The following is a 17,764-nucleotide window of genomic DNA, read 5'->3' as shown; positions in this document are numbered from 1 at the left end:
GAGAAATAAACCAGCAGAGAAATAAACCAGTAGAGAAATAAACCAGCAGAGAAATAAACCAGTAGAGAAATAAACCTGTGGAGGAACTACAGTCTAGTCTCTGTGGAGCTGCAGAGAAACCAGGAGTGATCCAGGTCAGATGCTGGATAAAGTCTGAGGAATACAAACTGTAAAAATTACTTGATGGTACAGCTCAGAGCTCAGACAACTGTCCTCTCCTCCGGTCAGAGGATCTGTTCTGGGACGATCTGAGTTTCAAACTTTAGAAATACTGGACCAGTCTGAGGGACCTGAGTCTGTCTCCTAACTTTAACCTAGAAACAAAGATCCTGAGCCTCCTGTCCAGTCTCCTGACCTGCCTGCAGGCATCGCTGCTCAAGAAGCAGTACACCAATCTGACGTCTGCACCTCCTTTCAAAAACATCGAGCCTTTCCCCTCCGTTTCTGCCAACAGAAGGCCAGAGGTGGAAACTTCTAGAAGAGCTGGTGGAACTGGAGAGGACAACGGTCCACGAGGGAAAGACGGCTGGTATGTGGGTGTTGTAATGAAGTCAGAGATGAGGTCTGCCGAGTCATCTGGAGGGGAGATATTTATGACCAAGTCTACGGAAACTCAGATATCAGCAGGACAGACCCTCAGACCTTTGACCTTTGAAAGACTCATGGTTGAATGTGGGCGGGTCCATCAGGCTCGGCGCTGTTTGTGTCCCTGAGATGGAGCTCTGATGGACGACTCCACAGTTCAGGATCAGAGGAGGGTAGCTGCTCTGTTCATGGGACACCAAGCACACCACCATCTTCATCATCATCACCATCACCATCTTCATCATCATCACCATCTTCATCATCATCACCATCAACATCTTCATCATCATCACCATCTTCATCATCATCACCATCACCATCTTCATCATCATCACCATCACCATCTTCATCATCATCACCATCTTCATCATCATCACCATCACCATCTTCATCATCATCACCATCACCATCTTCATCATCACCATCTTCATCATCATCACCATCACCATCTTCATCATCATCATCATCACCATCTTCATCATTATCACCATCTTCATCATCATCATCATCATCATCACTATCATCATCATCATCACCATCTTCATCATCACCATCTTCATCATCATCACCATCTTCATCATCATCACCATCAACATCTTCATCATCATCACCATCTTCATCATCATCACCATCTTCATCATCATCACCATCTTCATCATCATCACCATCAACATCTTCATCATCATCACCATCTTCATCATCATCACCATCTTCATCATCATCACCATCATCATCACCATCACCATCTTCATCACCATCTTCATCATCATCATCATCACTATCATCATCATCATCACCATCACCATCTTCATCATCATCACCATCTTCATCATCATCACCATCACCATCTTCATCATCATCACCATCACCATCTTCATCACCATCTTCATCATCATCATCATCACTATCATCATCATCATCACCATCTTCATCATCATCAACATCACTATCATCATCATCATCATCATCATCACCATCTTCATCATCATCACCATCACCATCTTCATCATCATCACCATCTTCATCATCATCACCATCATCATCATCATCATCACCATCTTCATCATCATCACCATCTTCATCATCATCACCATCTTCATCATCATCACCATCACCATCACCATCTTCATCATCATCACCATCTTCATCATCATCACCATCTTCATCATCATCACCATCACCATCTTCATCATCATCACCATCTTCATCACCCTCATCATCATCATCATCATCATCATCATCACCACCATCACTATCTTCATCACCATCATCACCATCATCATCTTCATCATCATCACTCTCATCAGAGCAATCAGACAGCAGTTTTCTGAGCTCTCAGTGACCACAGTAACCTACCGACCACTGTGTCCTAAATCTGAACTAACATTAAACTAAACTCTTACATGATCTTAGAATCCAGAGCAGCACCCCCTGCTGGTTAGACAAACTAAAATCTTGGACTAGACTACAGACAAAAGACGGTCTGAGCTGATTCTAACATTATAATCCTCCAATCAGGACAGCCTGAGCTGATCTAACATTATAATCCTCCGATCAGGACAGCCTGAGCTGATCTAACATTATAATCCTCCGATCAGGACAGCCTGAGCTGATCTAACATTATAATCCTCCGATCAGGACAGCCTGAGCTGATCTAACATTATAATCCTCAAATCAGGACAGCCTGAGCTGATCTAACATTATAATCCTCCGATCAGGACAGCCTGAGCTGATCTAACATTATAATCCTCCGATCAGGACAGCCTGAGCTGATCGAACATTATAATCCTCCGATCAGGACAGCCTGAGCTGATCTAACATTATAATCCTCAAATCAGGACAGCCTGAGCTGATCTAACATTATAATCCTCCGATCAGGACAGCCTGAGCTGATCTAACATTATAATCCTCCAATCAGGACAGCCTGAGCTGATCTAACATTATAATCCTATAGGAGGGAGGATTCTGGGACCATGAAGAGTGTCAGCCACATTTACAACCTCAATCAAACTCCACTGACTCAAACATTATTGCTCTGACTTCAAAACAAAGGCTTTACTGAAATCTGCCCGGAAACAGAGAAAGGAGGCATCTGAAAGAGCCAATGAGAAGCTCTGAATGACTGTCTGACCAGCCTACTGTGTGTCCAATAGAGCGCCATTACAGACATGTCCATACTTTCTCAATACCATGAGTTTAGAAAGACAGGATCTCATGACTGTGTAACCATGGAACTTAGAATCCTGGTCTCTGTCAGGTCTGTGAGGATCCTGGTCTCTGTCAGGTCTGTGAGGATCCAGGTCTCTGTCAGGTCTGTGAGGATCCAGGTCTCTGTCAGGTCTGTGAGGATCCTGGTCTCTGTCAGGTCTGTGAGGATCCAGGTCTCTGTCAGGTCTGTGAGGATCCTGGTCTCTGTCAGGTCTGTGAGGATCCTGGTCTCTGTCAGGTCTGTGAGGATCCTGGTCTCTGTCAGGTCTGTGAGGATATGAAGAACCAGGTTTATCTGTTAACACAGGATCCTGGTCTCTGTCAGAACCAGGATACTAAAGTCCATGTAAACACCGTTTATTTCAGTGATCAATAATGACGATCAGTTCATCGATTACTGATCAATAATTAAAAAAATACCAAAACTTTATAAAAACTCTGTTCAGGTTTTTATCCAATAGAGAGACAGCTGTGAGTCACAGAGACATGAGGCTCCTCCCCCTGTCAAAATGGTGGCAGTGGTTTCTGTGCAGTCTTATCTGTGTGATGCTCTACTGCCACCGTCTGGCTGTAACACTGAACTACAACCAGAGGCTGGTAGAAATATCTCTTCATTCTGAGATAATAGTCGACTGAATCTGGGATATCTGAGAACGTGATGATGGGAAAAGACGCTCCTCTCTATGACAAACGTTCGTCCGTTGATGTGTTGGCGTGCTGGGATGTCGGTGAGCCCGTGGAGCGGTGAAGGCAGTCATGAATTAAATATTTTAACCACAGGAGGACAGAGACCCAGATGCTCCTGGTCCTGGTAGGAGACCTCAGGAACAAATAGCATCATCAGGACGCCATGACGTCCAGCGCTCTGATTCTGTTTAGTACAAAAAGGGCTTAAGAAAGCCGCCGTCCATGAGCAGCTGAGCGCGGCGAGTCTGTCCTCGTCCTGTCACAGCAGAGACGTCACGTGATCCCGTCCTGATGGCGTTATCCTGTCCGTTCTGCAGCCTCAGTCCGGCCCACCGGGCCGTCATCAGTCCAACGAGATGATGTCTGAGATGCCGCTGTCCGTCCCTCCCCCCGCTGGCCCCCCTCCTCCAGTGATGACCCGGGTCTCATGCAGCGACGTGGCAGCATGGGAACTGGAGTCGTAATGTCCGGTGGAAGAGGAGACGAGGGCGGAGCTTGTGCTGGCGGCACTCTGCATGCTGCTGGTCAGATTATCCAGGAACATCTGAGGACGATAGTGCTGGGGGGGGGAGGAGTTATGGTCAGTTAGAGCACGCTCAGAAAGGCTGGTTTATGCTTCTGGGTCTGAGCTACGCAGGAATGTTGGTGAAGCCGGGGATGTTGGGGGTCTTTATCGTTCTTTTTAAAGACCATGTTTTGGGCTTTGTTTCTCCTTTATTCTGATAGGATAGGTCATGTGACCCCTACGGCGAGGACTACAGCCTCTGCTTATGGGCCTCTACCCTACCGGTGCTAAACCGGCGCCCTGATGGACGCTGTTTCTCTCCTAATAGTCACCCGTAGGTGTCAGAAGGGGGTGGAACTGTCACTCCTCCTCCTACATCCCAAAGCTGAGGATTTCTGCCACATTTAATGCCTTTACTGCATCCATACAGGGGTGTTTCTGACACAAACAGTCTGAACATTAACAAGAATCACCTTTGTCTGGGCTGTACAAAGATGTAGCTGGTCGAGTGTTTGACAACAGTATGAGGCAAATAACTTAGAGAGTAAGGAGATTTGTGTTTGGTAGATTACATCTTGCTTTCTTACAATGCTTCTTGGTAATAAATCTGATACCCTTGGAAAGCCTGTTTATTACCCTTTTAAATGATGCCACATTGTAAGGATCATGCATTTGTGGGATGAGCAGCAGAGCTGAGTATGTGGGTTGCACCCATGAAAAATGTGCCAAATCTCCTCTGCCAATGCCAAAGAGCTGATTCTGCTGTTGACTCTTGTTTGGTGTTTGGTGGATTGGATGATTGAAGTTTGAAGAAACAAGACATACTGATCCCACAAGAGGTCAATGGTTAAGGTCAGGACTGCTGGCAGGACATTCCATCCTCTCCACTCCCAGATGCTGGAGCTAGTCTCTGATAAACCCCGCTCTGTGGGGGAAAGCGTTGTCATCTTGAAGGATAGAGTTCAGTCCCATACTGTGGAGATAAGGGATTGCCACTGGTTGTAGAATCTCATCTCCATCTCTCTGATGACCAGCCTGGCTTTTCCAGTGAGGGAGATGCCGCCCCACACCGTCACACTGCCTCCACCTAAGGCAGAAACTGGACTCACCTCTGAACATAACGTTCCTCCACATGTTCAGGTTCCAGTGCATGTGTTACCAACACCAGTGCAAACGGGCCTGACGGCGAAGGGCAGTCATGGCAGGCCCCCTGGCAGCCCTATGAGACCAGAGACTGGCTGGTCAGTCTATTCTGGATTGTCTGGGCAGAGAGCCGTCGGCCATATCGTCCTGCAAACCTTGACTGTAAATCTGTAGAAGACAGCCTGCGGTACCTAAGTGCTGACAGGGGGGAGGAAACGGTCTTCTTGGGACGCCCACTTCCTGGCCTGTCTCTGACATCCTCCGTTATATGGAACTTGGCCGTCAGGTTGGAGCTGGTACTAGGGTTCACTCAGAACAATGCTGCAACTTGGTTTAGCAGAGCACCAGCTTGAAGTTGTCCTATCACACGGCCCTATCCAGATCAGTCAAACGTGGCATGCTGATTCTTGAAGCTGACATCTACTGACCACTGTAGCCCCGCCCACACGCACAGGTGCCAGAAGCTCAAAGCAAGAGTCAGTAGAAACAGCAGAATCAGCTCTTTGGCATTGGGAGAGAAGATTTGGAACATTTTTCATGGGTGCAACCCACATACTCAGCTCTGCTGCTCATCCCACAAATGCATGATCCTTACAAATGTGGCGTCATTTAAAAGGGTAATAAACAGGCTTTCCAAGGGTATCAGATTTATTACCAAGAAGCATTGTTACAACAAAGAAATAATCCACCAAACACAAATCTCCTTACTTTCTTGTTCTAAGTTTATAACCTCAGAGGCGGGTATGGGGTCCTCCGGAGGACATTTTGATCCAATACTTTATTTCCTGCATTCTTATGAATAATCATGAAACCATCTGTGGTGGAAATTCAGTTAAAAAACTTAGTTATATTCTATGTTTACATTTTTAATTATAGGCCAGAGCAGTACAGGACCAAGGTACCAGACCGGTCCGTGCTCCCATACCTGACCTGATAGTCAGGGTAATTACTGACACTGCTCTGTTTCTCCATGTTTCCTCGTGTTTATCAGCATAGGTCTGACACAGAAGCATAAACCAGGATCAGGTCTATCTCAGACCACTTTCTCACCATCACTGTCTCAGTGTTCACACTGTAACCAATCAGGAGAAGCCTAAAGCCCTCCTAATCTCAGCGATGGCTACATCAGACTGGTCACATCACCTGTAACCATGTTAGCTGGAACAGACTCTTACCTGGGGATCTGGTTGGATTAAGGAGAACAAATCCAGACCTGCAGGTTACAAAACAACAGGTTAGTGACAGCGCCACCTAGTGGTAGTAAAGGTCATTACATCAGGGACTCACTCTGCATGTCTGCGGGGATGGGGGCCAGTGTGGACGGGTGGAAGGGGACCGCATATTCAGCCAGCGTGGACGTCAGAAACGACGGATCCAGAGCCTGGACGTTGGGGACGCGTACGGTGGGCTGGTAGGTCAACACGCTGAGGAAACACGCCACACTTAGTCCACAACACAGAGATCTGGGGGGTCAGGTTGAGGATGGATCTAGACTATCAGGTCTAACCCAGGTCATATGGTCTGATCCACCCTGAGGAAGTTTTATCTGAGTCACAGCTCACTCACCCTTTGGAGTGCATCTCCTCGTTCTTAGAGATGTACACGCAGCGTTTCTTCAGAGGAGGATCAGCTTCCTCTTCATCGTCAGAGGAGGAGGAGCTCTCCAGAGTCAGGTCGATCACGTCAGCTTTCTTTGTGGAGCTCGGCTCAGCAGGAGGAGCGACCACCGCCGACTGACGCACAGGAGGCGCCGCTGAGAGGGAGGCAGAGATGAGCACAGAGATGTTTAGGATGAGAATGTTTTCAAATTTGAGAACAAGACTCAGAAAGTAAAAACACTGATAGAAATAAGGGCGCACTCACACTGGGCCATCCGTACCGTGCTGAAGCCCATTTCACCCCCTCCCCTGCCCCCCCTTTGGCCCGCACTCACACTGCTCAACGCATCCAGGCCTGGGCACGGATAATTCACGCGCCGACATCATCACGGCATCCATCGTTGATGAATTTATACGTGTTGATGACTCGGTATACATAAGTGTTGTTTTTAGGCTGTAAAATGTGAGATTGACCCCGGCACACACTTGTCTGCGTATTTGGCACTCTCCTTTACGCACAGAGGATGAGAGCTGTGTGTTATCCTGTGAGCTGCTGTTTGGGGCTCCATCAAGGGAAGAAGCTTTATTTCCAAAACCAAGAATCCTCTCACAGTGGTTAAAGCCTGACTTTGCTAGACACTGGTCAGAAATGTGGACTGGACTGGGATCCATCAGAACGAGGTCGTAGGGGAGCTGTGCGGAGTTAAATTCTTCAGCTCTGATAAAGTCCTTGTAACTTGTTGAAATACAATGAGACAAAACATGAAGTTCTCTATCTCTCGTCATCTGGTGCCATGATTAGGGATGCACCGACACACTTTATTTCAGTTCCAATCTGATAAATATGTGCTGATGCTGATTTTAAACAATTATTACTGTTGTTGGTATAATGTGTGAGGTTGCATGAGGCTGTAGTAAACCACCCAGCTCCTCTTATTAAAAAGCAAAAAAATACAAAAATGAATAGAATTTAAATGTATTCCAAACAAATTTATTTGAACTACTAAAAAATAAATATCAGCAATATCCAAAAAACAACAACTGAGTTTAAGTTATAAATCCCTGTCTATAACGTCTCTTTAAGGAACCTCCCAGAGGCCGCTGTAGCTTCAGTTAATGGCTGCAGCCTTCCTCTCTGACCCTTCGCAGGATGTAAACAATGAGGACGGCGGGGGCGAACGGCTAATGGCTAACCTGTTAGCATATAGCAGGAAGACCGCGGTACCACAGTTTTCCACAGTAGTAAATGGAAATGAAGTGGTATGTGGGCTGTCATAAGCTCACGTATGACGACTCACCCGCAAGTGAAAAGAGGCCAAATATGAAAGGAGCCACAGGTTATCAGGCTAACGTCACACCCGCTCATCGTTAGACTAGTTCTGACTGTTCTAAATATAGATTTACGTTTAATCTACTAGGCAATCGTACCGCTAAGAACATCCTTCTAAGACTAGCTCAGTCACACACAGACTCTCTCCTGTTAGACTGCGGTGCGCTCATGGTCTACCGCAAACTGTAGGATGGATTTGGATCGGTCACTTGGATCGGCGCCGTCAGTAAGATATCCGATCTGTTAATTACGTCCATATAAGACCTGATACCGATATTGGATCGGATCGGTCCCATCCCTATCCATAATGGCTGTAACTCAAAACACCAAAGACAGAGAAACCGCCTCTCAGACAGGAGTGTCATGTACTCAAGAGCTGGTTTGAATGAAACATTCCATCCTTGCCATTTCAAAGAAATCATTATTTAGAGCATATATAACATTCCATCCTTGCCATTTCAAAGAAATCATTATTTAGAGCATATAAAACATTCCATCCTTGCCATTTAAAAAAAAATCATTATTAAGAGCATATAAAACATTCCATCCTTGCCATTTCAAAGAAATCATTATTAAGAGCACATAAAACATTCCACCCTTACCATTTCAAAGAAATCATTATTAAGAGCATATAAAACATTCGATCCTTGCCATTTAAAAAAAAATCATTATTAAGAGCATATAAAACATTCCATCCTTGTCATTTAAAAAAAAATCATTATTAAGAGCATATAAAACATTCCATCCTTGCCATTTCAAAGAAATCATTATTAAGAGCATATAAAACATTCGATCCTTGCCATTTAAAAAAAATCATTATTAAGAGCATATAAAACATTCCATCCTTGTCATTTAAAAAAAATCATTATTAAGAGCACATAAAACATTCCACCCTTACCATTTCAAAGAAATCATTATTAAGAGCATATAAAACATTCCATCCTTGCCATTTCAAAGAAAACATTATTAAGAGCATATAAAACATTCCATCCTTGCCATTTCAAAGAAATCATTATTAAGAGCATATAAAGCATTCGATCCTTGCCATTTAAAAAAAATCATTATTAAGAGCATATAAAACATTCCATCCTTGTCATTTAAAAAAAAATCATTATTAAGAGCATATAAAACATTCCATCCTTGCCATTTCAAAGAAATCATTATTAAGAGCATATACAACATTCCATCCTTGCCATTTAAAAAAAAAATCATTATTAAGAGCATATAAAACATTCCATCCTTGTCATTTAAAAAAAAATCATTATTAAGAGCATATAAAACATTCCATCCTTGCCATTTCAAAGAAATCATTATTAAGAGCATATAAAACATTCCATCCTTGCCATTTAAAAAAAAATCATTTTTAAGAGCATATAAAACATTCCATCCTTGTCATTTAAAAAAAAATCATTATTAAGAGCACATAAAACATTCCATCCTTACCATTTCAAAGAAATCATTATTAAGAGCATATAAAACATTCCATCCTTGCCATTTCAAAGAAAACATTATTTAGAGCATATAAAACATTCCGTCCTTGCCATTTCAAAGAAATCATTATTAAGAGCATATAAAACATTCGATCCTTGCCATTTAAAAAAAAATCATTATTAAGAGCATATAAAACATTCCATCCTTGTCATTTAAAAAAAAATCATTATTAAGAGCATATAAAACATTCCATCCTTGCCATTTAAAAAAAAATCATTATTAAGAGCATATAAAACATTCCATCCTTGCCATTTCAAAGAAATCATTATTTAGAGCATATATAACATTCCATCCTTGCCATTTCAAAGAAATCATTATTTAGAGCATATATAACATTCCATCCTTGCCATTTCAAAGAAATCATTATTTAGAGCATATAAAACATTCCATCCTTGCCATTTAAAAAAAAATCATTATTAAGAGCATATAAAACATTCCATCCTTGCCATTTCAAAGAAATCATTATTAAGAGCACATAAAACATTCCACCCTTACCATTTCAAAGAAATCATTATTAAGAGCATATAAAACATTCGATCCTTGCCATTTAAAAAAAAATCATTATTAAGAGCATATAAAACATTCCATCCTTGTCATTTAAAAAAAAATCATTATTAAGAGCATATAAAACATTCCATCCTTGCCATTTCAAAGAAATCATTATTAAGAGCATATAAAACATTCGATCCTTGCCATTTAAAAAAAAATCATTATTAAGAGCATATAAAACATTCCATCCTTGTCATTTAAAAAAAATCATTATTAAGAGCACATAAAACATTCCACCCTTACCATTTCAAAGAAATCATTATTAAGAGCATATAAAACATTCCATCCTTGCCATTTCAAAGAAATCATTATTAAGAGCATATAAAGCATTCGATCCTTGCCATTTAAAAAAAATCATTATTAAGAGCATATAAAACATTCCATCCTTGTCATTTAAAAAAAAATCATTATTAAGAGCATATAAAACATTCCATCCTTGCCATTTCAAAGAAATCATTATTAAGAGCATATACAACATTCCATCCTTGCCATTTAAAAAAAAAATCATTATTAAGAGCATATAAAACATTCCATCCTTGTCATTTAAAAAAAAATCATTATTAAGAGCATATAAAACATTCCATCCTTGCCATTTCAAAGAAATCATTATTAAGAGCATATAAAACATTCGATCCTTGCCATTTAAAAAAAAATCATTTTTAAGAGCATATAAAACATTCCATCCTTGTCATTTAAAAAAAAATCATTATTAAGAGCACATAAAACATTCCATCCTTACCATTTCAAAGAAATCATTATTAAGAGCATATAAAACATTCCATCCTTGCCATTTCAAAGAAAACATTATTTAGAGCATATAAAACATTCCATCCTTGCCATTTCAAAGAAATCATTATTAAGAGCATATAAAACATTCCATCCTTGCCATTTAAAAAAAAATCATTATTAAGAGCATATAAAACATTCCATCCTTGTCATTTAAAAAAAAATCATTATTAAGAGCATATAAAACATTCCATCCTTGCCATTTCAAAGAAATCATTATTAAGAGCACATAAAATATTCCACCCTTGCCATTTCAAAGAAATCATTATTTAGAGCACATAAAACATTCCATCCTTGCCATTTCAAAGATATCATCATTAAAAGCATATAAAACATTCCATCCTTGCCATTTCAAAGATATCATCATTTAAAGCATATAAAACATTCCATCCTTGCCAATTCAAAGATATCATTTAGAGCATATTAAACATTCCATCCTTGCCATTTCAAAGAAATAATTATTAAGAGCATATAAAACATTCCATTCTTGCCAATTATAGGATATCATCATTTAGAGCATATAGATCATTCCATCCTTGCCATTTCAAAGAAATCATCATTTAGAGCATATAAAACATTACATCCTTGCCGTTTCAAAGATATCATCATTTAAAGCATATAAAATATTCCATCCTTGCCAATTCCAAGACATCATCATTTAGAACATATAAAACATTACATCCTTGCCATTTTGAGGATATCATCATTTAAAGCATATAAAACATTCCATCCTTGCTGTTTCAAAGATATCATCATTTAGAGCATATAAAACATTCCAGCCTTGCCATTTCAAAGATATCATCATTTAAAGCACATAAAACATTCCACCCTTACCATTTCAAAAAAATCATTATTAAGAGCATATAAAACATTCCATCCTTGCCATTTCAAAGAAATCATTATTAAGAGCATATAAAACATTCCATCCTTGCCATTTCAAAGAAATTATTATTAAGAGCATATAAAACATTCCATCCTTGCCATTTCAAAGAAATCACTTTTTTAGAGCATATAAAACATTCCATCCTTGCCATTTCAGATAAATCATTATTAAGAGCATATAAAACATTCAATCCTTGTCATTTAAAAAAAAATCATTATTAAGAGCATATTAAACATTCCATCCTTGCCATTTCGAAGATATCATCATTTTAAGCATTTAAAACATTCCATCCTTGCCATTTCAAAGATATCATCATTTAAAGCATATAAAAACATTCCATCCTTGCCATTTCAGAGATTTCATCATTTAAAGCATATAAAACATTCCATCCTTGCCTTTTGCATGCAGGCTATTTAGGCCCTCTGCTGTTATGCCAGTCTAACCAGTACCCAACAAGGTCCATTATGTCAACAGTACGTCAGCGTGTCCTTTAAAAGTATGTTTTTGTCAACCTGAGGGAGAAAGGCTGTTAAAGAGGCACTGCTAGCCTCTTAGCTGGTGGCTAATTGTCTCCCATTCAGTCTAATCAGCATGTAGGGATACCAGGTCAGGGTCAGAGAGCCACAGAGGTGGTGATGTTAGGATCAGAGGCGGGACACAGAGCTCTGACATCAGCTGTTAATCCATGAAAAGGTCATGGTCTGAGTGTGATTGTTATTTCTAATCTAAACACAGAGATTACAGCGATGCTGTACTTACTCTCTATTTTTGGGATGGACTGAGAGGAGACCTTGACAGACTCTTTCTTTGGCCTCATTGGACACCAGGTCCCGTCCTCCTGGAACTTTATCTCATCAACATCGGAGCAGTCGTTCAGGATCTCCAGGAACAGACTAAAGAGAGAGGAAAATGCACATTCATCACAATTTTATTACTACATAACAAAGGAAGGATCACCTGGGCTGAATCAAATCATGAGACCAGCCTGGAAACCCAGCCTGAACATCATAAATCATGTCTGAACCAATAGAGAGAGGCTGCTGTCTAGGTCTGAAAAAGCTTTAATGATCCAACATCGGTCATCTACAGTTTGTTTGATTGTTGCTGTAGTGTTGATATGTGATTATAAAGGTTTAAACTCTGACACAGAGAAGTGTGGAATACCAGAGCCATGTTCTTATTTAGACACTGACCCGTCGATGATCAGACTCTCGTACGCCGCCTTCTTGTCACACACCGGGCAGATCCAGGTGGGTTTCTTCTCGTTCATCTGCAGGTAGAGCGCGGCATCGAAACACTGCAGGTGAGAGCAGGTGACCGCCCGACACGGCACCGTCAGCCTCATCTTACCTAACTGTGACAGAGAAATGAACCTATTTATTATAAAATATCATTGTATATAACGGAGAATTTATAATATTAAAGGCAGAGATGTGACTCATGATCTAAGATTAGACCAGCTCTTTAACAAACTTTATGAAAGTCCCTCATGCCTGTATCTGAGCCTGAGTGATGTGGAGTCTATTCCTCAGACTCTGGCGCCCCCCAGTGGTACTGCAGAAAGCCCAGAGCTGATAAACCAGCTCATTATCCATCATTGTTTCTGTACTGGTGTTTAAACATCAGTGATCACTGAGTCTGGATCAGATCTGCTGACCAGAGGTAGACAAAGAAATATGATTGGTCATTACAGACGGGGGGATGTTTTTCCCTCAGTTTAAAGGGATATTTCAGTGTTTTTTAGCGTGGTTGTATGAGGTGCTCTGATCCTCCAGAGGTCACTGAGTATTGGCCCTACAGGACGGGCTGAAGGAAGCTAGCAGTTTGAGGAGTTTTTGGTAAAACAGGCCAAAAACAAAGCTGGCTCCATTGTATGCTATATCCTCGTTTTACGTATTTTTCCAACACAGAGGATAAATTATGTAAGGGTTAATGCCCTTCGAGGTGTCCAATTATCAGGGATTAATGGACGACGCGGAGGTGTGAACCGTCCTCCGCATTAATCCCTGATAATTGGACACCTCGAAGGGCATTAACCCGCTTATACCGTGGTCACTTGCCAACAAAAATAATTAATAAAACTACTAATTTATGATTTATACGTTTTGTGATCAAGATAGAAAGTTTTACTAAAACAACAACTTCTTTCCCCAAGCAACGCCTGAGGGCTTGACTAATTCCAATCCCATAACATTCTTAGGGAATGTAAACGTTATTCACTACTCCAGTAAATAGGCGGGCCATAGATACCAAGTCACAACGAAACAAAAATATAGTCCGCTCAGCACACTTTCTGAACAGATTTATCAATGAAATGACATGAAGACGAATGTGATCATATATAAACTGTAAGTTAACATGAACAGTCATCTGATAAAAATCTCAGTTTTAGCTGTTTGAATAATTCCTCCTTCAGCACTACGAGGTCACAGACGTGAACCAGAGCTGTCCACGCCCTGCAGGTGCTGATTCTCCGTCAGATATTTATCAGATATTATCGTGCCGGTTCATCAGAAGTGTTTCCTTTGGCTCTATACAGAAATAATGGCTTCTTTTCTTTTGTTTGTGTTATTTGAATCTTCTGACAGTAGTTTACAGCAGCTAGAACAGGAGGAAGTGAGTTTTTTGCGACACGCACCTCTCTGGATGATGGAGAGAAGACGTACGTCTGTTAGCAGAGTCGGTTTGCTCAGCGTTTCTAACGTGCATATCCAGAACTAGACCGAATTATTAACGGAGGAATAACCACACAGTGGGACATCAGCTCTGCTCTAACTGGATCTCGCGCTCCCTCTCTGAGAGGGAGAAAACTTTATTGACACACGTCAATAAACACACAGCACATGCGCATTTTGTCACATATATCCAGCGCACATCACTGGCTACTGTTGCTGCTCATTTGCATGTAAACACAGAACAGAAGCTCTCATTACAACTGAGAGCACATAGTCGTGTTTACGTCAACAACGTCGGATATAAAAGATAAGACCGTCTTAGGTTACAGGTCTTAAACCTGGAGTCTGTCGTCTTATTTATGTCAGTAAAGTGACAGTTGATGACGGTCCATAGGCTTAGACTGGCAGCGTTGAACTCCCTGCTCAGAAATATGACTTTCAGGTTGCTATGGTTACTCCCAGCGGAGTAACGGCTAACGGCTGCTGCGCATTAATTTGGAACAGTGAAAAGATTTTTTTGACCGGGACTACTTGAGAAGTTCGAAAGGTGTCCGTATATCAGAAGTTAAGTGACACCAATGGAATTTCCAGAGCCAATCAGAATCAAGTATTCACCAAGACCATGGTATAATGTACATTAACACCATAACAAGAGAGATGAAACCAGGGCTGAACTAATATCTCATTGTGATTATTTAGACTCATGTATTTGACTGCTGACATGAAGGGAAGGATCATTTTAAGTCATTCTCATTGTTATTAAGAAAAACATCTCTAAGAATGAGGAAAGAAGGGTTTTTGAAAACTAAAGAATGTGACAGAGCATCTCTGCTCCTAAAACAAAACTGGGACCCAGACACTTCAGCTAGAGGACTATTACACCTGCTCCCACCTGAACTACCTGTGGATGAACAGAGGACAGCAGGGTCTTTACAGTTCTCCCTCAGGTCTGTGGGGATCAGCTCTGGTTCATGTATGAAAACCGTCCAATCATTGCAGGACGCTGAGCGTCTGGGCCATGCCCCGGCTCACCTGCTGCCGTCTTTGAGAGAGACCGCTCACACCTGGCCACACGGGTGTGTGTTCGTGTGAGGAGAGTCAGTGAGACCCGGGCGCCTATCTCTGATCGACCTTTTCTACCGAACACACGTCTAAGACCAGAGGATATTCACAGTCATGCCTGGGATTTCCCTGTTTATGAGAACGCTGAATACCTGTGTTCAGTTCCTGTAATCCTGATCCTCATCCCTGTCTGCAGAGTAAAGAGAACATGAAAACAGGAGGGACAGGGGCGGGTTATTTACCGGACACATGAGGGAGACTCTGAGGCTGGTGGTGGCGATCTCGCTGTCTGGATCTGCTGTCAGCTTCTCTTTGACTGTGAACACAGAGAACAGCGTTAGGACGGAACCATCACAGAGGTCTGAGATTGGGCAGACCAGGTCATGTGATCTACGATTCATCTAAAATACTCCCCATCTGATTGGCTCAGACATGGCTGGAGTTACAGCCAATCAACAGTGGAGCCTGAGGTTCAGCGAGAGCAGGGCGGAGTCTGTGTCATGTTATTTCTACAGTCAGACTCACGAACAATCCTCCACACTGAAGACCCAAACAGACCGTTTCTGTCCAAACACTAGAGCGCCACCGTTTGGTAATAATAATCCCTATCAAAGGTACCATGGGGGTATTTTTAAGACCCTCTGCATACATTAAGATCCTACCACATCCTCACTTCCTGTCCACTTACATTAACACCGTGGGTTTGTGCTGACTGATGGATTAAAATGTGAGAAGGCCAGAGGTTTTTCTTACTGTAGGACACAGATGTAGCTTTCTGAGAATAGATAAGGAGGAATAGGACCTCGGTGTCTGACAGTGACAGCGCTTTATTTTTTTGTTCGAACGACCTAGACCAGCGTTATTCAACCCTGCCCAAGCAAACAGCCAAACTACCGAAAAATATATCTGCAAGAGCCACGATCTAAGAGGTGAAAGGAGGCAAAATAGGCAGGAAATGGAAAAAACTGGGTGAAAAGTGACAAACGGGGAGGAAAAGTGGCAAAAAGGCAGAAAAAAAGGGGAAAAAGCAGCAAGAGTGGGAAAAATAGTTGGTAAGTAGCAAAAAAGGGGAACATAGCAAAAAGCAGGATTAAAGAGGCAAAAATTGATGAAAAGGGGCAAAAATTAGCAGAAAGAGGCAAAAAGAAGTGGCAAAAGTGAGCTTAAAGATGTAAAAATGGATTATAAGTGGCAAAAATGGGTGAAAAGGGGCAAAGTAGGCTTAAAATTACAATGATTGGGTGAAAAAAGGGAAGAAGAAGTGGCAAAAAAGGGTGAAAAGTGACTATAACAGGCAAAAGGAAGCAAAAAGGTAGAAAAAAAGGGTCTAAAAGCAGCAACAGTGAGAAAAATAGGGGGAAAAGTGGCAATGTAAGGGTAAAAAATAGCAAAAAGCAGGATTAAAGGGGCAAAATTGGTGAAAGAGCGTATAAACAGGATACAAAGAGGCAAAAAAGTGGCAACAAGAAGAAGCAAAAGTGAGCTTAAAGCAGTAGAAACTGATTTAAAGTGGCAAAAAAGGAAAATAGGGGCAAAAAATCCAAATAAAGGCAATGGAAATATAAAGATAAGAAATTAAGATTGACAATTAAAGCCAAACAAACTGATTAACGGATACCTTCTTAGGTCAAAGTTTCCCTTTTTTAAAGGTTTTTATGAGAATATTTCAGACATAAAAGAGCCACATGTTGAGAAACACTGACCTAGAGTAACCCCACCATGGTCTCCAAGTACCTTTACACAAGTTCTGAACATTTCTTTGACATTTAGGTTTGGAGAGAAAAATCACACAGAATATTTTAAAATTGTATTTATTGGTGCATGTATGTGTCCTTGACCTCTTCACTGGTTTAGCTGATAAAATATAGCTCCCTATTTTTCCCTCTGAGCCTGCAGCTCTTTAGCCGTTGTGTCTCTCCTGGACTCTTTGTCTTAAAAAGCCTGTCAAACACCAACGCTGTGGTGCAGTCAAACTCTAAACATCCTTTTTCAGGACAACCTGGCCTTTACCAATATGTGTGCTGTTTTTTTTTTTAAATATATATTTTAAAAATGTTTAGGATGAAAAAGACAAAAGAAAAAATCATTAGAAATGAGAACTCAGACTTTTATATTAAACAGTAAACAATGAGACAAAAAGTCTTCAAAATATTCACATTAGAGAATTAGAGTCATTATTCAAATCAGTTCCTCTCTCTGAAGGACACGTCACGGCCTCTCTGTGTCTCTTTCTCTCTACTGTGAGTCCTTCAGGCTCTTAAC

At 41.2% G+C, this 17,764-nt stretch overlaps 1 protein-coding gene across 3 annotated transcripts in view; it reads right to left on the bottom strand.

Annotated features, from left to right (window-relative positions):
* Positions 1 to 1,764: 1,764 nt before the first annotated feature.
* pias2 (protein inhibitor of activated STAT, 2) overlaps positions 1,765 to 17,764 on the bottom strand; it is a 39,083-nt gene continuing 23,083 nt past the window's right edge. For all 3 annotated transcript variants that reach the window (XM_041787586.1, XM_041787587.1, XM_041787585.1), the window contains exons 8-14: positions 15,745 to 15,818; positions 12,959 to 13,119; positions 12,525 to 12,658; positions 6,695 to 6,881; positions 6,416 to 6,552; positions 6,304 to 6,341; positions 1,765 to 4,039 (exon numbers count right to left, since the gene is read on the bottom strand). In XM_041787586.1, the coding sequence (XP_041643520.1) occupies positions 3,824 to 4,039; positions 6,304 to 6,341; positions 6,416 to 6,552; positions 6,695 to 6,881; positions 12,525 to 12,658; positions 12,959 to 13,119; positions 15,745 to 15,818 (947 nt within the window). In that variant the 3' untranslated portion in view covers positions 1,765 to 3,823. The remainder of the gene's footprint in view (positions 4,040 to 6,303; positions 6,342 to 6,415; positions 6,553 to 6,694; positions 6,882 to 12,524; positions 12,659 to 12,958; positions 13,120 to 15,744; positions 15,819 to 17,764) is intronic.

Source organism: Cheilinus undulatus, linkage group 5 (genome assembly GCF_018320785.1).
Source record: "Cheilinus undulatus linkage group 5, ASM1832078v1, whole genome shotgun sequence".
NCBI lineage: Eukaryota > Metazoa > Chordata > Actinopteri > Labriformes > Labridae > Cheilinus > Cheilinus undulatus.
Note: the sequence above shows the minus strand (reverse complement) of the source record. Positions and strands in the feature narration are given on the sequence as shown.